Below are 24,475 nucleotides of genomic sequence, written 5' to 3'. Positions count from 1 at the left end.
AAAATCTGACATCGTCCCGTAATTTCTCTTGCACCCAGTGGCAGAAATGTACACGACGTTCAAAGTCGTCGCCATGCAATTCCTGTTGCGTAAAAATATGGTACGGGTGCAATCGATGTTGTTGTAGCATTCTCATCACCGACGTTTTTGAGATTCCCGATTCTCGCGCAATTTGTCTGCTACTGATGTGCGGATAAGCCGCGACAGCAGCTAAAACACCTACTTGAGCATCATCATTTCTTGCAGGTCGTGGTCGACGTTTCACATGTGGCTGAACACTTCCTGTTTCCTTAAATAATGTAACTATCCGGCGAACGGTCCGGACACTGGGATGATGTCGTCCAGGATACCGAGCAGCATACATAGCACACGCCCGTTGGGCATTTTGATCACAAGAACCATACATCAACACGATATCGACCTTTTCCGCAATTGGTAAACGGTCCATTTTAACACGGGTAACGTATCACGAAGCAAATACCGTCCGCACTGGCGGAATGTTACGTGATACCACGCAGTTATACGTTTCTGACTATTAAAGCGCCATGTATCACAAAGCGAAAAAAGTGGTCCAACTAAAACATTCATATTTCTTTACGTACTACACGAATCTGTAATAAAAAAATGGGGGTTCCTATTTAAGAAAACGGATTTGATATCCGTTTGACCTATGGCAGCGCCATCTACCAGGTCAACCGTAGCGCCTTGTGGTTTCCCCCTTCAAGCTAGACAAGTTTCGTTCTTTGCAGTTTTTTCGTTTGACACTTATTTTGTGAGATATTTGTTGGTTTCTTTATGTCTATGCGTATCCATCAGACACTGATGACCTCCGACAAAGGCATTCGTTAAGTCTGATTCACCAGCTATTAATAGACTGTTCATTTTCCAATATTATGTGATGTTTGTAGTTCATTGTGTTTCATATATCATTGTTAACTAACACAATAAAGTATTTTATGTCTGCTTTTATGGCCTTAATTAGTCGCTGATAGTTTGATATAGGACACATTAATTAAGTGCAGCAAGTCAGCAATACAGGGTGATCATCGTTCATCTTCGCTTGCTGAAACACGTCTCTTCTTCTGAACAAGTGCTCGAATCTCTTAAAGTATCCACTTTAGAACCCTTGTCTAGTTGATGTTTTTCTTATTTTGATCTTAGGAATCTCTCTGATCTCTGTGCAGTGTTCCAGGGCGATTTTTTGTCATTGCACGCGAACCGTCCATTTCTGGAAGCGTGTTAAAGGGAAGCGTGTCTAAAGCTTGTCGATGTTTTCTTGGAATATATAGTTTGAACGTTAATAAAACCGACAAACTGCAGGGGTGAATTCCTGACTAGAAAGGGAGGAAAACAGATCCTGTGAACACGTGCCCGAAAATGCACAACTGCCATGATAGATGGCTCTAAAGAATGACAGTTCGTGAACGTGCCGTGTGTTCGTTGTGTGTTGAAGGCTGCGTAGTTGAGCAGATTAAGCAGGAGAATGGTCCGGTATTCATATAGAGAACAAGCCAAGACGCTGTTTGTGTACGGCCAAACAGATGCAAACGGACACCAACCAGATCAAACAACATCTGAACCCCTTTTTGGGCCTTTGTGGGATCGTAGGTCGTTTCAGACAGACGATCGTGCAGGGAGACGCCGTACTGTGCCTACACCAGATCTCGAGGATCGGGTTCCACAGGGTATTGGAACGATCCCTAAGACAAGCACCAGGCAAGTATCCCGCTAACATGCTCTAAGCCGAAGCACGATTACGTGTATCTCGAATAACAACCGCATCCAGTGCTGGCCACTTTGAACTACTGTTGCGACATGGATGGGGTGGATCTCTGTGCAGTGTTCCAGGGCGATTTTTTGTCATTGCACGCGAACCGTCCATTTCTGGAAGCGTGTTAAAGGGACCTTTTTCATCCATTTACACTCAGGAATCTGTCCTTGCAGTTCTTCCGTTTTATTGAAGTTCAACCTGTGTATGTAATGTGCCTCTGACATTTGCTATCGATAATCCAACAGTATTTAGATGTATGTGTATCTTTGACAAGAGCATATCACTACTGTTAGTTGTCAAACGGTAGTACTTACAGCGGAGTTCCCAATATGATGTTTAAAGTTGTCACGTTAAGGTGGATCTATTAACAATGTAATGATGGAATATAAAATGGTTCAAATGGCTCTGAGCACTTTGGGACTTAACATCTATGGTCATCAGTCCCCTAGAACTTAGAACTACTTAAACCTAACTAACCTAAGGACATCACACAACACCCAGTCATCACGAGGCAGATAAAGATGGAATATAAAGTCTACTTTTTACTTGCAGTGAAAAATAATTTGACAGTTGCGACATGTAATACCAAATATTACACACGTAAATAGGAATTTTGCACGGTAAGGTGGTATGGTAGTGTGACTTGCGGAATGTGTTACTTATATAGGTCGTTGTGTGGAGATGTTTGCAGACAATGTGATACTTTTCTACATTGGTTTTAAGGTGCTTGAAAATTATAAGTCGTCGAAATTAGGTAATCACACGATTTGAGCGAAGATCGTGTACGTAACACCTATTACAGGAGAAGTTTTCACTTACTAACCAGTGAAAGGCGATGAACTCCCACAGCAACAAAAATTTGTGGTGCCAAAGTGGTCGTACCATTCTCCATTTAGATCTCAACATAGGCGACAACTACATATAGTATCTAGGTGGATAGTATGAAAAGATCTTGGCAGAAACTAGTCAGATGAATCATAATTGAAGCCTATTTTGCCGAAAAAGAAAAATCAGGAACGATGGTTGCAATCCCTCCTGCTATCTGTATATGAATGTACTATTATCATGTTGCATTCCCAGCTCAATTTGAAAACATGTGAATTCGGTGTTCCCTTAAACAGGGGTCCTGTTTCACATCCAGCTTCTTTGCCATGTTAGATCCCCGCTTGGTTTTATCTTATGGTGACCTACGAAAAGTTTTGTGTGTAAGACAACTGTAGAAAATATATATTTCTATCAAGCATTCTCTCTGTCTCTAGTATTCTCTCGTCTGTACCATTCTTCAAATAACGCTGTCGTTGAAACTTTCTGGTAGATTATGACTGTTTGCCGGATCGAGACTCGGACTCGGAACCTTTACCTTTTGTGGACGAATGCTCTGTCAACTGAGCATTAATGCCACAACTCACAGCATTACTACTGCCAGGATCTCGCTCATAGCTTCCAAACTTCTCCCACTTACGCTGTCTCATAAAAGGTGGCCGGACACCGCTATGTAATGCAGAACTGACCGCTAGATGTCACGAGAGGCAGACCCACCTGCATGAATGGATGCGGGAAATGGTTCAAATGCCTCTGAGCACTATGGGACTCATCTTCTGAGATCATCAGTCCCCTATAACTTAGAACTACTTAAACCTAACCTAATGACATCACACACATCCATGCCCGAGGCAGGATTCGAATCTGCGATCGTAGGATGCGGGAAATATTGTGTTGTTGATGCAGAAGCAATAACTGCAGAAGGAACCCATCAGGAGAGCTGAGTTGCTTCCAACGCGGTCTAGTCATGAGGTGCCACCAGAGTAACGAATCCATCAGTGAAACTTCAAGTTGATATCTTAGTTGTTGCGAACAACCCAAATCACTTAAGAAAGGCAAGTATTCCGGTCCAGATGGTATACCATCAGGTTCCTTTCAGAGTAAGCAGACACAATAGCGCCTTTTTAGCAATCATATACAACCGCTCACTTGTCGAAAGGTCTATTCCTAAAGACTGGAAAGTAGCACAGGCCACACCTATAGTCAAGAAAGGAAATAGGAGTAACTCACTGAATTACAGACCCATATCACTGACAATTTGCAGTAGGATTTTAGAGCATATACTGTCCTCGAACATTATGAGTCACCTTGAAGAAAATGGCTTATTGATACATAACCAACACGGATTCAGAAAATATCGTTCTCGTGCAAAATAGCTAGCTCTTTATTCCCATGAAGTAATGAGTGCTGTCAACAAGGGATCTCAGATCGATTCCATATTCCTAGATTTCCAGAAGGCTTTTGATACCCTTCCTCACAAGCGGCTGTTAATCAAATTGCATGCATATGGAGTCCCATTTCAGTTGTGTGACTGGATTCGTGATTTCCTCTCAGAGAGGTAACAGTTCGTAGTGATAGACCATCTAGGAGAACAGAAGTGATATCTGGCGTTCCGCAAGGCAGTGTCATAGGCCCTCTGCTGTTCCTGATTTACATAAATGATCTAGGTGATAATCTGAGCAGCCCCCTTACATTGTTTGCAGATGATGCTGTAATTTACCGTCTAGTAAAATCATCAGACGATCAATTCCAATTACAAAATGATCTAGAGAGATTTTCTGTATGGTGCGGAAAGGGGCAATTAGCACAAAACAAAGAAAAGTGCGAGGTCATCCATATGGGTAAATTTGGGGTATACGATAAATCGCACAAATCTAAGGACTGTCAATTCGACTAAATACCTAGGAATTACAATTATTAGCAACTTAAATTGGAAAGACCACATAGATAATATTGTGTGGAAGGCGAAACAAAGACTGCTCTTTGTTGGGAGAACACTTAGAAGATGTAAGAAACCCACTAAAGAGACAGCGTACATTACATTTGTCCGTCCTGTGCTGGAATGTTGCTGCGCTGTGTGGGATCCTTACCACGTAGGATTGACGGAGGACATCGAAAAAGTGCAAAGAAGGGCAGCTCATTTCATGTGATAGCGCAATAGGGGTGAGAGTGTCACTGATATGATAAGCGAGTTGGGGTGGCAGTCACTGAAACAAAGGTGGTTTTCTTTGTGACGAGATACATTTACGAAATTTCAATCATCAAATTTCTTTTCCGAATGCGAAAATATTTTGTTAGCTCCCACCTACGTAGGGAGAAATGATCGTCATAATAAAATAAGAGAAATCAGAGCTCTAACGGAAAGATTTAGGTGTTCCTTTTTCCCACGCGCCATTCGAGAGTGGAATGGTAGAGAAGTAGTATGAAAGTGGTTCGAAGAACCCTCTGCCAGGCACTTAAGTGTGAATTGCAGAGTAACCAAGTAGATGTAGATGTAGATGAACAACACTTCTCAAGCTGCCCAAGCCGACTGTTGGTAATGTGACTGTTGAAGTGAACAGTCACAGTCAAACCAAAACTAGACACATCTCATGCACTGGCACATAGGGGCCGTCATACATTGTGGAGCGTGGTGGTAATAAACTGCATGAAAGGAGTGTCTTGTGAATTCTAAAATGCGATCAGGTTCCAGATGCGTAGAGAGCTAAAGGGAATGTGGCACAAAGTTCGAGCAGCTCCTCAAAAGCCACACATTTCCGTACTCAGTGCTAAGCGACGCTTAAGGTGGTGTACAGAGCGGCGGCACTGGATAGTGGATGACAGGAAACGAGTAATCTGGAGTGATGAATCACGCTATAACCCTTGGCAATCAAATGGAACTCTTTGGATTTGACGAATTCCTGGAGTCCTGTCATCAAATGTAGCTGGGTTTTAATGGGACAGCAACTTGTATTAACCAATTTGGCATAGAAAACAGCCTAGGTCGTAGGATTTAGTAATTTTATTTAATTGATGACTGGTTTCCGGTCAACTGAACTCACTTTCAAATCATGCAAACAGACAAAATGGTATATTCTGTAACAGCATGCAAACCATGTTAAGGTTGTACATACACTTACATAAAAGTGAAGTAGTTCATCAAATCTTAATTTTGATGTACGTGTATGTACAATCGTAACATGGTTTGCATGCTGTTACGGGATTTACCGCTATGTCTGTCTGGATGATTTGAGAATGGCTTCAAGTAACCCGAAACAATGGCTGTTTTCCACATCAAAAATAGTTTGTGGATAATAGCAGCCCTGAAAAAAGCTTGACAGCCCGAGCTGAACGGAATGGAATATCTTTGGGATGACTTAGGACGTGAACTTCACTCTGGACCTCATTGTTTTATTAACTCCTTCTAAACTACATTACTCTTGTGACTGGTGTAGTCGGTAACTTAAGAAAACTGAAATTAATTAATGGTGGATTAAATAATCTCGTGCCATAAGCCAAATAACAGCATCATCTCGTCGAGATTTTTGTACAATTATTTTATTTTTCGTTTCATCCCACCACAATGTGGCGTTCAGAACGCTCGTAGAAACGATTCGTAGTGATAATGATGCGGAAGTCACGGCTCCTCCGTCTTGGTGTGGTATGGTGTGGTGTGTGTCAGAAGAGGAGGACGAGTGAGCAAGTGGTGTGTTGTGGTGCAGTTCCAGGCGGCGCTGCTGCAGCGCTGGAACCTGCCGCACTTCATGTGCGCCTTCTGCCCCTTCGTGCAGGTGCTCAGCGTCAACGTCAGCATCTTCACGCTCACTGCCATCGCCGTGGATCGTCACCGGGCCATCCTCAACCCACTCAGGTGAGTCATCGAATTGTGCATTTAGTTTCTGTAGTCCATCATATAGACATGGAAGCAAAATTATGGCTGGTGAATAATTCTTAGAATGTGGATACCAATAACTGTTTTCTACGTCTGTTGGCATCTTTATTCTACATACCTTTCTTTCTTTGTCATAATGCGTTTACCCCAATAAGATACACTGGTTTCTGGCACAGCCCTCTAATCGGAGCAGCACATATGACTCTGTGGTCTTTCACAAATGCTGGTTGATTCACTAGCCCCTACCTATGGGTTTTATGCAGCCCGCAACACCTTCAGAAACCAAGCGCATGATTTTCATAGTCTCTCGTTCGCTACATCCAAACTATTAGCCCTACAGAAATGAACAGAGCATTTGCAACAAATTTTATGTAGATACATTCTGCACTGGAATATACTTTCGCTGGAAGCCACGGTTTTCAAGTTATTCAAGAAAACGAGTTTCAAGGTCACTTTTGTAGGCTTTTTTCTCGAGTAATACGAAAATTACGGTCTCTAGTGAAAATCTATTCCATCACAAAATTTAACTACGTAACATTTACTACAAAAAGGTCCAGTCCATTTTTTCCAATAGTTTGCACTTAGCGAGGGAGAGAACATGAAAATTTTGCATATGGTATCTGAAGCCGTTGGGATTACGTAAAACGTATAGGTAGGGGCAGCTGAATCACCTTGTGTGTTCATTTAGTCTGAAAAAGGAGAGCTTACTTTTGGAAAGACCTACTTGCGGATTTAAGCCCATCTATACAACGGAGAAAAGAGCACTTGCTTGAGGAACTGTATTGCTCTTTTTTACTGTCTCTCGATGCTGCCATGCTGTGAAATATCTCATCTGGTGCTACTGAGCGACAAAGGGGGAGAATTGGTGCCCAAACGTGAAACATGTGCAGAGCAGAGGAAGTCTGTCATATTCGTCCAGATTTGGAAAGCTTGGCGTTCAGAATTTACTTTCCTTAAATGATCATTTCGTAGGTAATTAGAAATTTACGAACTTTTCTGGCCACTGATACAGAAATGCGTAACCTAATTCACAATTAGTTAATAGCATCAAAGTGTTTCAAAATGGTTCAAATGGCTCTGAGCACTATGAGACTTAATTTCTGAGGTCATCAGTCCCCTAGAACTCAGAACTACTTAAACCTAACTATCCTACCAGTCCACATAATCCGCACAGTCCCTCTATAGCACCTCATCTCAAAATCTTCGATTCTTGTTTTCTCATTTTCTCACAGTCCGTGATCCACTGTGATACAATGCCGTGTTACAAACGTACATTCTCAGATTGCTTCCTCAAATTGAAGCTTATGACGATAGCAGACTTCCTTAAGTTCATATCATTCGTTGTCACCAATTTAGATATTAAGTTGTCCGCTAATAAAATTTCTATTACTGTGCGATTTACTCTCTCTCCTTATTCTGTACTCATTAAAGTATACAGTCCATTCAACAGAACTTGTAATTCTTCTTCATTTACTGAGGATGAGCATGCGATCAGCGAATCTTATCATTTATATACGTTCACCCTGAATTTTAATGCCGGTATTGAAAGTTTCTTTTATTTCCGTTATTGCTGCGTCTAACGTTAGGGGCGAAAGACTGTCCCCCTATCTTGCGGCATTTTTAATTGGCGAACGTTGTTCTTGGTCTTGCTTTTATATAATTTCCTCTTAATTCTTCTACGTACTGAGCCTATTGTTAGTTATCTCAGCATTTCTAACGTATTGCACCATTACGTTCACTTTTTTCCCCCCAATGATTTTGGAACTCCTGAACGAATGTAATCCAATCCTGTTGCCTTATTGCATCGCAAGTTCTCTAAATTGTGAATATGGTACAAAATCCTCCATGTTTTCCCTGTCTAATTAAGTCACTATCATGTGATGAGACAAGTGTTTCAAGACTTTCTTCGTGTTTTTATTTGCAGTTCTCTTTTTTGTGATTTTGTGATAATCCTCTATACTCGTTTCATTACTTTCTGGTGCTGGTGCTAACGGCCTTGCTCTTATGCGTCCACCAGACCCGATAATAATCATCATCCCCATCGCAGACGCCTTCAGTCTGCTGTTTCCAGCCTTTTGCTCTCTCCTCTGCGTTTAACTTTCAAAATACACTAGTACTATTTTCCGATTGTTTCACATTTTCCTGCAGTCATTTCGCCTAGGCCTCATTCTCTTCCTATTTAATTCATTCTTAAGTTACTTAATTTCTCGTCTGTTCCTATTATCATATTTCCTTCTTTTTCGATCAACGGAAGTATTTCTTCTTTTTTTTTTAAGATGCAACATGAAGTCACGTAGGAGAATTGTGACAATTGTGCAACAAATTTTTTATAACTAGTGACACTGTTGATTAGGTCGCTAGAAAGTTTTACTTGGTGTTCGATAATTCACGTTTATTGGTGTGTTTCGAGATTAACTCATCTTCAGAAAATCTAAGGAAGGTGGAATTCTTCATATACACAACACCGTACTGCACATGATGAATTCCACTTTTCTCCTTAGATGTTCTAATGATTAGACGATCTCGATACGCACCTATAAACGTGAATTGCTGAACACCAAGTGAAAAAATTTTCCTAACGATCTACCGAGCAGTGTTACAATTTTTACGAAATTTATCCTGTTACCAAGTGTTCTTCGCTGTTGCCTTCCATGGACCTATGTTTGTCCGTCCAGCATCTATGATTGCCCTTCGTAGCGATGTATATTCCTCTTCAAGTGAAATACTTATTGTGGTATTCATTGTAGCATTACTTACATCCCGAGAGAACTTCAAACGCATCTCACCACTTCACTGTACTTCAGTACCTTACTACCAGAAGTGTCTACGTTTGCCCTTCCTGACGATTGTCTTAAACGTCAGTATACTCTTCATCAATACCAAATATTGATCCGAGTCTCTATCCGCTTTCGGGTAAGCCTTGCAAACCAATGTCTAATTTAGAAATCTCTGTCTGACCACGATGTAACCCAGCTGGAATTTTCCCGTATCTCCGGGCCTTTTCCAAGTATATGACCTGATTTTGAGATATTTTAACAGTGTCATCGGTGGTACTAAATGAAATCGATTGGGGGGCATCTTTAGATTTTCTCCTCCCTCATTCATACTGCCAAGCCTATATCCACCTGTAAGTCTGCCTTCTGTTTCTTCTCCTGCTATCCATGTATACCTGAACTTGGCGATCGTTTGCTTTTGATTCTGATGAGACCAACTGTATCACTAATCTACTCACAGGAAAGAAGTCTCTGCCCTACTTTCCTGTTCATAACACAGCCTGCCTCCATTACACCACTTTCTGCTGCTATTGGTGTTACCTTATATTCATCTCACGACGAATCCTGATGGAATGTAATCCATCTCTGTTGCCTTAATGCATCGCAAGTTTTCTATATTATGAATATAATAGAACATCCGCCATGTTTTCCCTGTCTAATTAAGTCACTATCATGTGATGAGACAAGTCTTTTAGGACTTCCTTTGTGTTTTTATTCGCAGTTCTCTCTTTTTCCTCTTTATTGGACCTTTAGATGTCCATTTTCTGATTTTAATCTTCCCTATCACGGTCAGACTTCTGCCATTCCTAAAACGTTACCTTTTCTTTTGTTATTCATCTTGGGTACCTCCCTCTTGCCAGTCCCTCCTCGGAGAAGAGGGACTTTTGCCAATGGAGAGATTTTTCAACTAAAGGGCATATGCCATACAGATACACATAACGTGTCTTTAGTGGAATGGTTTCCATTGTCTTCTCACCTGATGCCGTTGATGATTATATATTCTTCAGCTTTTAGGGCCAACTGCCAACTGCAAGGTCACGAAGGTGGCCCGAAGATCTGTCCAATCCTCCTCCCTCATTAGCAAGGTAGTTGGCAGAACGAGGCTGACTCCTTGTACTGGAAGTCTTCGGCTACCATTTCTGATGAATTTTCTTCAAAATTCAAACTAAATTCGAACCCAGGACTCTGGTGTTTTAATTAATAGTCCAATAGGCTTAGTCTGCAGCTCGCTTCCAGCGCAAGCGGTCCCGGGTTCGATTCCCGGCGGGGTCAGGGATTTTCCCTGTCTCGAGATGACTGGGTGTTGTTGTGTTGTCTTCATCATCATCATTCATCCTCATTACGGTTGGAGGAAGGCAATGACAAACCACCTCCGCTAGGACATGCCTAGTCGGCGGTGCAGGTCTCCCGCATCGTTCCCTACGCTCAGAGTATGGGACCTCATCATCATCATCATCATCATCAAAGACGCTTCCCCCAAACCACAGGTCAGCTGGAAGTTAAGTACTTTGAAGATATGGCGAGAGTGATTCCCGAATGCGCTACTAGGTATGAAGTGTGGCACATGTGTAGATTCGATATCTGAGTAGTGAATTACGGAATGATGTGCAACGAAAATTGAAGCACATCACGTGTTAATTGTATTTAACGACTCGTGATAAATGCTGCGACATCCATGGGTTTTTGTGTCAACTGTTCATCTTCAGCATTGTAATATCAATGTTTAGACAGGCATAAATCGGCACATAGGACTAGTACAAGAGTTTGCCGACAGCGGACGCCACGTCGCGTCGTCTCCGTAGTCAGATAGCCATCGATTTGAATTCTGGGCCTAAAAAATTCACTTATAGCAGGACTGTCAGCAGATGAATGCACCGCATAGGCTTCTGCACCAAATCAACTACACCCTATCCAGTGTTTTCTTATGTGATACGGATGATAGTGTACGTACGAATATTTAGCAGTTAACACAACTCATTGATAAGGTTTCTGCAACACGATATCGAAGACGCACTTTGAGGCGGTGGTCTGCGATCCCAGCTGTGTGCCTTTGAAACGGACACCCTACTTCGTTTCCTGATCGTGCCTAAAGCATCAGATTCATTTACTACCAAGGTTTTGATTCGACCACACCACCACAGGGGAGTAGATACGACTTGATGATGGATTAAGGACAGAAGGGGGTAGCACAAGTCTGTTGAGGAAACAGTCGACGACAGACTAAACAGGCATACTGACAGCAGGATTACCACTTTGAGTACACCGGTTCTCGTCAGATCACCGAGATTAAACTTTGTCAGACGTGGTCAGTGCTTGAATGGGTGACATCTGCCTTCTCTCGTCATAGTCCAAAACAAACATGACACTGCACTGCACACGCACCCATTACAGATTCGCTTACAACTCTACACTTCTCACTAGAGAGGTGACACTGCGTGTGAAGGGAACGGAAAGCCTTGACTAACACGCAGGTGAATCTGCTTTTCGAGGTCTCTCATGCAACCATGCCATACGACTTTGCTTTTCGAAGGTATAATTTCAAAAGGCCACAAGTGCAGAAATAACGTAACTTAATACAACGTAAAAAGCCGCTTAAATCAGTAATGAATTTGTCTGGATGCAAGACAGTAATTACAGGACCATGACACAACTCTTGATCAGCCAATTAAACTGCATAATGGGTAGAGAAAGATTAGAAGAGAAAGAAATAAAATACTTGAGTGAGAGCGAGCGACAGAGATCGGTCAGAGAGATACGGGCCGATGACGGCACGCGGAAGTAGGACGAGGTAGATTGTCGTAGCAGTGGCATGGAAGCGTCTATGGTGCACGTGCAGTCGTAATTATGAGTGACCATCGCAACTTCTGATGGCCGGATTGTCGAAACTAACGGGAAACAAAACCACGTATCGATTCTCCGACTAACCAGTATTGTTAGATCGCCCTATTGGTGTCTGTAGCACCCGGCACATAAACTGTAGGATCATGCGTTATTGAGGCTGTACCAGCCACAGTAACGCGTCTAGACTGCAGAAGAAATGGAGTCGAAGTGAGACAGACCTCTTGCTGCGGGACTCATTTAATACCTCGCGTTTCGGGGAAACCAACCGACTAAGCGGAAGTCTATATTTTTGGTATACAACTGTGCCCTCCTGCAGACAGATGTGCTAGCAGTGCCTTTCTCTAACGGTCAGGATTGTTTCGCTGGCGCCCTTCTGGTGGATAAGTGTGCGGAAGGACAGTTACAACTAGGCACAAAGAGCTGTCTTCCAACAGTAAATGCCGTCATAGGGAAAATTGCCAACTTCTCGTTATTAATAATCACGACCTGCGTAATTTACGGGCAATAGTTCTGCACTGTGACACGATCACTGTCTGTTTAGTACCTCTCGTCTGTCCTCGCAAATAACATAAAATCACAAATAAATTATAGTTCATATTAAACCCACACCCATACATCCACATAAATTATGAAAATGTATGTATCTATGTATGTTTCTCGTCTCCTCCTAAACCAATGGACCGATATCAATCACACATCATTTTCTTTCTGGAAAGAATTGCTATGGGGGTAACAACCATCCATCTATCAAAGGGTGGGAGTGAGGGTGAAAAAGCAATGCTGCCCACGATGCGAGAATACCCATACTTCAGTTATCCAGTACTTTAGAATAAGACCGGACTCGCCAAAAACTTTGCAAATAATTTCAAACCCTTACGAAACTTTTTCTCGCTGAAGACTCCCACAAAATGATGAAAGAAAAAAAGTTTATCGCTTACAACATTTTCGCTGTTCCTGCAGCAAAACTACCGCATGAAGAATGACGTTTTAAATGATCTTTACGCACATATAACACTGGATGTACCTTTAAAATTATACCATTACACAGTAAATAGTTCAGGGGATATGACGTCATAAATTCGCTAGACATACATGTGTACAAATACGCGTGAAGTATGTTAAATATGTGCGGAATACACTGATCATCCAGAACATCATGACAACCTACCTAAAAGTCGGCACGTCCACTTCTGGCACGGATAACAGCTGCGACGTGTCGTGGCATGGAATCAGTGAGTCCTTGGTAGGTCACTGGAGGGAGTTGGAACCACAAATGCACACGATTTTACCTAACTCCCGGAAATTCCGGGTAGATGGGCGATGAGCTCTGAAGTCAAGTTCAAGCACTCCCGGATGTCTTTAATTGAATTCAGGTCTGTCGAGTTGGGGGGCCCAACACATAAACTGGAACTCGCCACTGTGTTCCGTGAACCACTCCATCACACTCCTGGCCTTGTGACATGGCGCATTACCTTGTTCAAAAATACCACTGCGAAACAAGATCGTCATGAAGGGGTGTACGCGGTCTGCAACCAATGAAGGGACTCCTTCGCCCTCATAGTGCCTTGCACGAGCTCCACTGGATCCATGAATGCCCACTTGAATATTCTCCAGAGCGCAACGAAGCCGGCGCCAGCTTCGCCCCGTTCCACAGTACAGGTGCGAAGGAACTGTTCACCCGGAAGACGACAGATTCCTGCCAACCTATCGGCATGATGAACAAGGTATCGGGATTCATCATACCATGCAACGTTCTGCCACTGCGCCAACGTCTACTGCTATAATCACATGCCCCATTTAGTCGTAGTTGCCGATGTAATAGTGTTAACATTGGCACACGTGCATGGGTCGTTGGATGCGGAGTCCCATTGTTAGAAGTGTTCGGTGTGCTACTGCTTCAAACACACTTGCACTCTGCCCAACATTGAAGACTGATATTAGTTTTTTCACAGTTCGCCGCCTATCCTGTTTTACCAGTCTGCCCAGCTCACCTCGTCCAACATCTGTGATGAGGGATGGACATTGTTTCACCTCAGTGACCAACACAATCTGCCATTGGCTAAACTCAGATACATCGCGCATCTTTCCTATTCTACACACAAACACCACTCTCACTGCTACTACATGCACCGTGAGTGTGCCTGACTAGCAGTCATTCCTCGTCAGGTGATGTAGCTGTCACCTGCTACAGTTTATATCGGTAGTAGGTTGGTGATCATAAAGTTCTGGCTGATCAGTGTGTACATGAAATATGCGTGTACGAGCAATACCATGGGGAAAGAGGTAATCCTAAGCCCCTTGAACGATTTCAATGAAATTTGTTTGATATATTGGTACACATATTAGTTTGGATAGAAATACTGTAAGAGCAAGAACTATCAGCCTGTTATGAGGGTGAGTTGATAACGCAGATAGAGAAGTGAGAACGAGAATAAGGACAGAAGGAAAGAGGAGACAGGCACACCAAGTGGAGATAGGGGACGTAGAAATGCACAGAGAGAGGACAGATGAGGATATGGAGACAGAAAGGAGGAAGTGAACAGAGACAGGGGGGAGGAAAGGAGAGGGAAAGGGATGGAGGAGGAAGAGATGAAGACGGAATGGGAGGAAGAAATGGGCAGAGAAAGGGAAGAGGAGGAGATGAAAAGAGTGTGAGAAGAGGAGGAGATGGACACAGAAAGGAAAGAAGAGGAGGTGGACGGAGAGAGTGGGAGCAGAGGATAGACAGAAAGAGAGGGTGGAGGAGGTGCACAGAGAGAGATGGTGGTGAAAATTTACAGAGAGGGGAAGGTGTGGAGGTGACAGATAGGGATAGGGACGATAGACAGAGAGGAAGGAGTGGTGGATAAAGAGGAGGAGGATGGATTGATAGAGGGGGGGGGGAAGAGATGGACGGAGAGAGGGGTAAGAAGGTGGTGGACAGAGAGATGGGGAAGTACAAGATGGACAGAGAGAGCGGGAAGAACGAGATGGACAGACAGAGCAGGAAGGAGGAAATGAATGAAGAGAGGAGGGAGGAGGAGATGGAATAATAGGAAACTGGATTAAGTAAATACAAAACACTGTGTTTCTCAGTTAATAATTTATAACGAAATGTGTGTGGTCTTAAAGGCTATAATTGCCCAAAACAGGATGTGGCGACAGTAGCTTGCCTTTCCTCTAGGAGACACAGCATCAGAACACGATAAAGAATCTAAATTAAAGATTTTTGTGCTCGGAAAACTTCAGTCTGGTTTCAGTAGGTAGCAGATAACATGAAATTATATTTAACAATATGTAATGAAATCGACCAACTGGAACCGTAATTAAAGATTTTTGTGCTCGGAGAACTTCAGTCTGGTTTCAGTAGGTAGTAGATAACATGAAATTATATTTAACAATATGTAATGAAATCGACCAACTGGAACCGTAATTAAGGAGTTTAGAGCGCCCAGAGCATATTTTTATGTGATAAGTCACTGCTCTGCCAAACGCAAACAGGCTCTTCTGCCAGTGCAAGGTATTTTTAGGTGAAGGCAGCAGTAGCTTTAACTGCCACGTGGCAGTGGAAGCTAGTGAGGTTTCTACCGCTCGCTGCTCGCGAAAGCCTGGGCGGCTGTCGCGGCCGTCCTGTCATCCTTCAGCCTGAAGATCTCGAAATTGCTACCCCGACGAATATGTTTGTTTACGAGCTCGACTTAATGGCTGCAGGGGTTCGTGAAATCGTCTGATCTCGCGTACTTCTCGTCTGCTTTTGAGTTCTGTCGAGTAGGTAACGGTATCCCGTTGTTTGTGGGAGGGGCTGCTAGAATTATTTGTTCGTCTCGTGGCGAATCAGTTATAGAATGGTAGTTAAAATTGTACCAGGAAACTGCTCAGTTCCGAAGGAAACCAATTACTTTTTAATTGTGTATGCTAACTCGACACGAACTACAATAGCATATGGCGAGCAGAAACTATTCGCTGCTGAGGTTTTTTCCAGGTGACCTGATGTCACGGTAGTATTCTAACTAGGCCTCATTTTATTGCTTTTCTTACTCATCGTGAAATTCGGTATAAATTAAATGCCAATAACCAGAGTTCAAAATGTACACTATTAAAGCGAGTCTTTTTATATGTAGTATGAACAGGGACAGTATTCTACGTTATTTCGATAGTTAGGCCCCATGGGCTCTTGTATCTCGTTACAGTACAATAGTGTAGTTGCTTACTTGGTTTGTACCCCAGTTATCTGCGTTACTGTGAAAATACCATCATAGCCGTGAAAAAAGCGGTAATACATTGTGTGATCAAAAGTATTCGCACAGCCGCAAAAACACACTTTTTTATATTAGGTGCGTTATGCTGCCACCTACTGCCAGGTACTCCATAACAGCGACATAGTGAGAGAGCAGAATGGGGCGCACCGCGGAACTCTCGAACTTCTAATGTGGTCAGGTGATTGGGTGTCACTTGCGTCATACGTCTGTACGCGATATTTCCACACTCCTAAACATCCGTAGGTCCACTGTTTCCGATATGATAGTGAAGTGGAAACGTGAAGGGACACGTACAGCACAAAAGCTTACAGGCTGACCTCGTATGTTGACTGACAGAGACTGCCGACAGTTGAAGAGGGTCGTAATGTGTAATAGGCAGATATCTATCCAGACCATCACACAGGAATTCCTAACTGTATCAGAACAGTTAGGCGGAAGGTGAGAAAACTTACATTTCATTGTCGAGAAGCTACTCATAAGCCACACATCACGCCGTTAAATGCCAAACGACGCCTTGCTTGGTATAAGAAGCGTTAACATTGGGCGACTGAACGGTGGAAAAACGTTGTGTGGAGTGACGAATCACGGTACACAATGTGACGATCCAATGGCATGGTGTGGGTATGGCGAATGCCCTGTGAACATCGTCTGTCAGCGTGTGTAGAGCCAACAGTAAAATTCGGAGGCGGTGGTGTTATGGTGTGGTACTGTTTTTCATGATAGGGGCTTGCACTCCTTGTTGTTTTGCGTATCACTATCACGGAACAGGTCTACATTGATGTTTTAAGCACCTTCTTGCTTCCCAGCGTTGAAAAGCAGTCCTGGGATGGCGATTGCATCATTCAACAAGATCGAGTACCTGTTCATAATTCACGGCCTGTGGCGGTGTGGTTACACGACAATAACATCCCTGTAATGGACTGGCCTGCAGAATCCTATAGAACACCTTTGGGATGTTTTGGAACGCCGACTTCTAGCCAGGCCTCACCGACCGACATCGATACCTCTCCTCAGTGCTGCACTCCGTGAAGAATGGGCTGCCATTCCCCAAGAAACCTTCCAGCACCTGATAGAACGTATGACTGCGAGAGTACAAGCTGTCATCAAGGCTAATATTGGGTCAACATCACACTGAATTCCATCATTACCGATGGAAGACGCCACGAACTTGTCATTTTCAGCCAGTCGTCCAGATACTTCTGATTATGTAGTGTATGTGATCATCAAAACGTACAGTGTAAAACGCCGAGTAATGGAACAATCTTCAGATACAAAAGCACTGTGAGCGGTTGTCTTTGTTTAGCATAACGTCGTTCAGAGAACCCCTACACGAAGAGCCGATCTGTCAACTCTTCATACTGCTGTATATCACTATGTATGTCAAGACGACAGTGTCAACCGTAAGTAACATTTGTGAATTGAACAAATTTGTTTCCAAAGGGGGCGCACAATGCAGACATTTACACTCTTATGTATATAAATCCAGAAAAAAGATATAAATGTTAATGGGAGTAAGAATTTAAACGAATTGTGACTACTCGCTAACTATGCACTGGAGACAACACCGCACTTGTACCAAAGTACTCAGAAACCATCGTCAAACAGGCGCTGACAGTTTTTACTTGATCTTTCCTTTCGCCCTGTTAGAGGAGTAGAACTACCGCGGCCTACCCTAGACTACAGTAAGTAATTGTAGAGTAGGGTAGATTTCCTAGCAGCTTTCGTTCGTTAACTTCGTACCCGCATTACTTGTATGTTAGATGTGTTGCATACATCTCGGGCGTTCTCATAACGTTCGCTTTCTTTACATACGCGATCACTGTCTTTCTTGATTCTCCTAGTTACTAGAAGCTGTGAACCGTCGAAAAACGGTGAGAGGATATATAAACGGCCACCTAATCTACGAAAATTTTTATTGTACAGAGCTATCCTCCAGTCTGCTATGGAAAATTGAAATTGTCCTGTTTTATTCAGTTTTTAATTGTAACATGCTGATTTGTAGTGCGAAACGGAGGTATGTTGTAGTAACAATAAAGAAAGCAAGAGATCATTGTTGTTGTTGTGGTCTTCAGTCCTGAGACTGGTTTGATGCAGCTCTCCTTGCTACTCTGTCCTGTGCACGCTTCTTCATCTGCGAGTAACTGCTGCAACCTACATCTTTCTAAAGCTACTTACTCTATTCATCCCCTGGTCTCCCTCTACTATTTTTACCCTGCATGCTTCCCCCCAATACTAAATTGGTGATCCTTTTGTAACATTCCCTAGGCCGAAGTACTACTTTGTAACATTCCCTTTGAAGAATGACAAACCCTAACTTATAACGTACTTGACCGCTTGGACTGTCTGGTACGGTAAGCGGTAGATTTACAGGGGTGCGTAGCAGGTCATCTGTGTGAGTTACGCGCGCGGAGGCAGCGTAGGCAGCCTCCACACTTCCTCGACCTGTAATCTTACCTGCCCTCACCTACAGTTTAGCCGCTCGTACGTTATTCGCCATCCTGTGGATTCTGGACTTTGTAAATACGTAGTACTAAGGGTTTGGAGAGGACTTCTGCTGCTACTAAATAATGACACGCACCTCTGATAAGAGTAATTGTATCAGCCTCAAAATCCTCCGACACAAGTTGCAAAATCTAAGTTTGCACACCAGAATCCAGCCATATAGCGGTCAGACGGATATGCGCCTCTAAGTGGGTTTTAGACCACTGTCGTATACCGATTTCATTTTGTTGTCGTCTCAGTCAGGCTAATCCCAGTTGTGATCGTACTGATATGAAGCAGTCAGCTGCCACGTGGGTCTTCTACTGCACAAGGCCAGAATCTTGTACTACCGGATGCCACGGAACTCAGTCCTTACTTACACTTGATACCCCACATAAAATTAAGCGTGAACATAAGCAACTGGCCATAATGATCATTATCACAAAACAAAAACCGAATCTGCACCAGCAGGAACGAGCACAGTAGCTGATTTACCGTGTTCAATGACTGTCGTGTTGTTGCTTGCACTAAGCTTTGCTCAGCTAACTATTGGCGTCTATACCTCAGTAATCGTCACATATTAAGATAAAGGTTCCTTCAAAATCAGCGTAACTTCACCACCTACGCGAACTTTACTTTGTGACGGTCTTAAGCAGATTCAGCCACAAAGCAAAGCTTAGTTGGTAATCCTGCGGGAGCGCAATCGCCGGCCATCCGTACCGCTCCCCGGTCTAACCGCTAGTCCTCAAAAATGGCGAGTTGTGCGCTCCTTCTCCACCACTAAATTGCTTGTGACGTCAGCCACCATCTCTGCCATTAAAACAAACACGTTTTACTTTATACTTTGCCTGTTGCTTTCTGCCCAAATACACTTCTGATTTTAACTCTTCTGCAAATTTTACTCTGGCCCTCTGCTTTAATTCAAAGTTTTTACAAACGAACTACATTTTTTACCCCTTGGCAGTCTCTGGTCGGACCAGTCCACCTTCTCTGTCCTCAAGGGGTGTCGGCCTGTGGATGCTGCGTCGTTTTCCTAAACTATCGCTGGCTTTTCTGCGCCCTTCCGTCTTCACATTCTTGGAAGGCACCGTACTGGCCTACCGCGCCCGACTCGGCTCTTATCGTAACCCTTCGGCACGCTACCTCGGCTCTGGCCGTCTACCATCCAGTGCATTTTGATCGGCGCTCGCTTAATTAAAAAGGCTTAAGACTATTGCTTATCTGAAGCGTGGTGATACGAGCTGTATGATCTGGGCCCTTTTCCTCTTGGAACAGACCATTACCTTGGGGAACAAAAATTGTATCATGAGATGGACCAGAGCAGCCAAAATGGTCTCATAATCGATGGCAGTTATGCAGCGTTGCAGAATAGTCATGGGACCTGTGGAATCTCATGATATTATTGCCCAAATCATCACCGAACGCCCGCCATGTTTCACTCCCGGGACGTAAGTTCAGCCAAAAGATGGAAACAGTTTGAAAAAGGACCCATCCGACCAAGTTACTTTCTTCCATTGCTCCCTAGTCCTGGTTTTACTGCTAAAGCACCAGTTTTCCACGTTGCGGGCGTTGGTATCGCTGGTATCTGGTTTTGAAATTCCAGCTCGTCCTGAAATTCCCCGTTTCTGGAGCTCCCCTTGTGTTGTCTTTCCGCTGACAGGCTTCACGAGTGCGACATTCAGATCTGCAACGACTTCTCTGCTGTCGTCCTGTTATTTTTGTCGCAGTTGTCTTCATATGACTGTAACGATGTCCTCAGCGAACGCTATCGTCCGTGTTGTGACTTTGCCGATGATGTTTTCTCGATTTCTCAATACGTGGTTTAAATCTTGGGTATGCTGCCTCTTGAAATACAAAAAATTTGTGCTCCCTTGGTTACGAAAGCACCAGCCGTACGAATACCAACAATTTTCCCGTATTCGAATTCACGTAGCTCCGACATAATACACTCACAGCTACATGGAGCGCTATTCTTACCACGACTGATATCGGCAATGTATAGGGTACATTGCACAGATGCCGTTCATGGTCACGTATACTCAGGTGATAAAAGTCATGGCATAGCAATATGCACATGTATAGATGCGGTGGTACCACGTAAACGAGGTATAAAAGGGCAGTGCATTGGTGGAGCTGTCATTTGTAGACAGGTGATACATGTGAAAATATTTTCGACATGATTGTGGCCGCACGACGTGAATTAACAGACCTTGAAAGCGGAATGGTAGTTGGAGCTAGACGCATGGGACATTCCCTTTCGGAAATCGTTAGGGAATTCAGTATTCCGAGATCCACGGTGTCGAGACTACCAAATTTCAGGCGTTACTCCTCACCACAGACAACGCAGTGGGCGACGGCCTTCACTTAACGACTGACTGCAGCAGCATCTTTGTAGAGGTGTCAGTGCTAACAGACAGACAACACCGCGTGGAATAACCGCAGAAGTGAATGTAGGACGTACGACGAACGCATCCGCTAGGACAGCGCCCTGAAATTGGGTGTTAATGGGCGCTGGCAGCAGACGACCGACGCGAGTGGCTTCGCTAACAGCATGACATTGCCTGCGGCGTTCAGCTGGTCTCGTGACCGTATCAGTTGGGCCGCTGACGACTAGGAAATCGTGACCTGGTGAGAAGAGTCCACACTTCAGACGGTAACAGCTGATGGTAGATTTAGGGTGTGGCACAGAGCCCACGAAAGCTAAGGATCCAAATTGTCAACAAGGCACTGTGCAATCTGGTACCGGCTCCACAGTGGTGTAGGTCGTGTTTACACGGGATGAACTGGGCACTATGGTACAACTGATCCGATCATTGGAAATAGTCATGTTCGTCTAGTTGAAGACCATTTGCAGCCATTCATAGGCTTCATGGTCCCAAACAACGATGGAATTTTTATGGGGAACAATGTACCGTATCACCGGGCCAGAGATGTTCGCGATTTGTTCGTATTTGGCCACCCATATCTCTCGACGTGCACAACATGTTGCACCGGAAACACTTTCGCAATTACGGACGGCTTTAGAGGCAGCATAGGTCAATATTTCTGCCGTGGACAACCAAAGACTTGTAGGGTCCATGTCACGTCAAGCTGCTGCACTACGCAGGGCAAAAGGAGGTCCGACACGATATTAGGAGGTATCCCACGATTTCATCACCTCAGTGTACGACACTGAAGCCTGCTATCTTTATTAGCATGTGTATTTATGTTTCAGCATGCAGTACTCGCGATAGTTTCACATTTTTGTCCAACGCCCTGTAGGTGAGATTTGCGGCGGGGCGGGAGACGCTAGGTCCGCTGTGGAGTGGCAGAGGCGCCAGTGTTGGTGTTTTCGGTGTTGGTGTTGCAGCGCGAGGCCCACCAAACTGCGCGCGCGGCTCAGCATCGCGGCCATCTGGTGCCTCAGCGCCGCCCTCGCCGCCCCCATGGCCGCCGCCCTCAGGGTCACCATCGTCACCGAGAAGATCGGTGAGTCCACTGCTGCCATCTAGTCTACTAACGAAAACGCCACTTCAATGTTTTGTTGACAGTGGCCGAAAGTTCACTATTCAGAATTACGATGTGGTTGGTATGACTGAGGTGTTAGTTGAAATTGGGCACCGGGCAGAGGAAGTGAGAGGACCGGGATGATTGCGTAATGTATTTTCCAATAATTCGAAAGTGGCTTATTAAATATTAAACAAAAAGAAATAGTATATCTGTGCTGGCTGAGGTTATTTGCTACATACTAAGAAATCAGTATTTGAACTAGAAACTACCCTGAGAAAGTTTAAATTCGCTAAATAATAAACTGTCAGACTAAAATCGCTATAAGAATGGAAATTAACTCTCTAAGATTTAAAACACAAAGTACAGAATATGTAATAATAATAGGGTTATGTAGAACGTAACAGACGTTTTGTTCCATCGCGGTGTTGGCGGTGCTACAGCTGCCATCTTGGCAATATAAAGTTCCTGTACTAAGGATGTATCCAGCTGTGGAAGCGCGTGATCTGTCTCTACTGCGTGGCTTTCTGTGATGTGTTAAAATAGGCGCTGCAGCAGAAAAAATCCCACCACTTGTGGGGTGCGTTGTTTGATTAGGTTTTTGTTAGCAAAAAGCTGCAAACCAACCGAAATTTGTCGTGACTTTTGCGATGTGTACGGAAAAAAGGAATAATGAGTTAAAGCCGTGTGAGGCGACGGTGCCTTGGTTTTAAAAATGCTCGTACCAATGTTGACGAAGAGAGCTGCAGTAGTAGGCCAAGCCTTATCACTGACGAACTGTTGATGAAATTCAACGACAAAACTCTTAGAAATCGTTCTTTAACGATTACGGAACTTTTGCTACATTTTCTCTAAACTCCGCTGAGTTAGGTGCATGGTATTGTGGCGGTTAAGCTCGGTTACCCAAAATTTTGTGCTTCGTGAGTTCCCAAAATACAATCGCACGCTGTAGATTTCTACAGAAACGGTGCTGAAAAGCTTGTGCCACGGTATGATAAAAGCCTCAATTTGAGTGGCGATTGTGTAGAAAAGTAGCTGAAGAGTAGACTTTTATATGTATATAATAAAATCTGGTGTTCGCGCATTGTTAATTTATTATTGCAAAATGTCTGTTACTTATTGCTGCCTTGGGGCAACGGCCTTGCCGCAGTGGATACACCGGTTCCCGTCAGATCTCCGAATTTAAGCGCTGTCGGGCGTGGCCGGCACTTGGATTGGTGACCATCCAGGCCGCCGTGCGCTGTTGCCATTTTTCGGGGTGCCCTCAGCCTCTTGATGCCAATTGAGGAGCTACTCGACCGAATAGTAGCGGCTCCGGTCAAAGAAAACCATCGTAACGAGCGGGAGAGCGGCGTGCTGACCACACGCCCCTCCTATCCGCATCCTCATTGAGGATGGACCACTTGTGGCCTGATGACGGAGTGCTTTTTTTTTAATTACTGCCTTAAGGATGAGGCCTTTCGTGGCAACAAAAGTAATCTCACTCGGCTAGAGCAACAGCTTGATTTCGGATGTTTCGGTTTTCCCCGCAGACATAAAATTTCAGCATCGAGACTGAATATGTTAGTCATCAGAGCGGGTGTTACATTCCCTTCTCTCTATGACCAAAAACGGCCACTTGTACTGTAGTAACAGGTCGTGATGTGAGCATAAATGGGTCCTTCCGTAAGAAAGCGAAATACAAAATTTCTAAAAATGCCCACTGGCTTGTCATCCTTAACTTATGTGATCGTACCAACACACCAACACAGCACGGAGGTAGAACGAAGGTATGGAGTCAGCTGCTTTTATTATAAGGCCTTGATGGAACTACTGAAAACTGGCTAATTCTCTCTCGTACTGCAATAATTAGTTCCTAAGTTAATAGGGACGATATCTACTTTTTAGTATCCACAATGCATCAGACAAAATGGAGAAGTGTTGACTGTTATGGCGTGGTAATGCGTACGCCTACAAGAATTACGTGTTGTGCGTGTTGTGCTACGAATAATTATAATAATAATAATTATTATTATTATATATATACAAAAAAACCATTCTTACTTTCAAACGTAGTTGTAAATATTGATACCAACTCACAAATAAGATTTCACTTTCCGAATTCACTTATGCCATGCATTTCTCGCATAGTCGCTACATTCGACGTGCATCGCAATCCTCCAAGCCTTAATTTCGGTCCCTCTTTACAAAG

The 24,475-nt window shown here is 43.7% G+C and overlaps 1 protein-coding gene across 3 annotated transcripts in view; it reads left to right on the top strand.

Annotated features, from left to right (window-relative positions):
* Positions 1-24,475, top strand: part of LOC124545370 (prolactin-releasing peptide receptor-like) — an 835,248-nt gene that overhangs the window by 538,469 nt on the left and 272,304 nt on the right. For 2 of the 3 annotated variants that reach the window (XR_006967612.1, XM_047124280.1), the window contains exons 4-5: positions 6,295-6,443; positions 22,148-22,266. Coding sequence is in view for 2 of the 3 variants with exons in the window: in XM_047124280.1 (XP_046980236.1) it covers positions 6,295-6,443; positions 22,148-22,266 (268 nt within the window). In the remaining variant the exon portion in view is untranslated. Of the gene's footprint in view, positions 1-6,294; positions 6,444-22,059; positions 22,267-24,475 lie in introns of all 3 variants that reach the window. The other variant, XM_047124281.1, reaches the window with a different exon arrangement.

Source organism: Schistocerca americana, chromosome 8 (assembly GCF_021461395.2).
Source record: "Schistocerca americana isolate TAMUIC-IGC-003095 chromosome 8, iqSchAmer2.1, whole genome shotgun sequence".
Taxonomy (NCBI): domain Eukaryota; kingdom Metazoa; phylum Arthropoda; class Insecta; order Orthoptera; family Acrididae; genus Schistocerca; species Schistocerca americana.
Note: the sequence above shows the minus strand (reverse complement) of the source record. Positions and strands in the feature narration are given on the sequence as shown.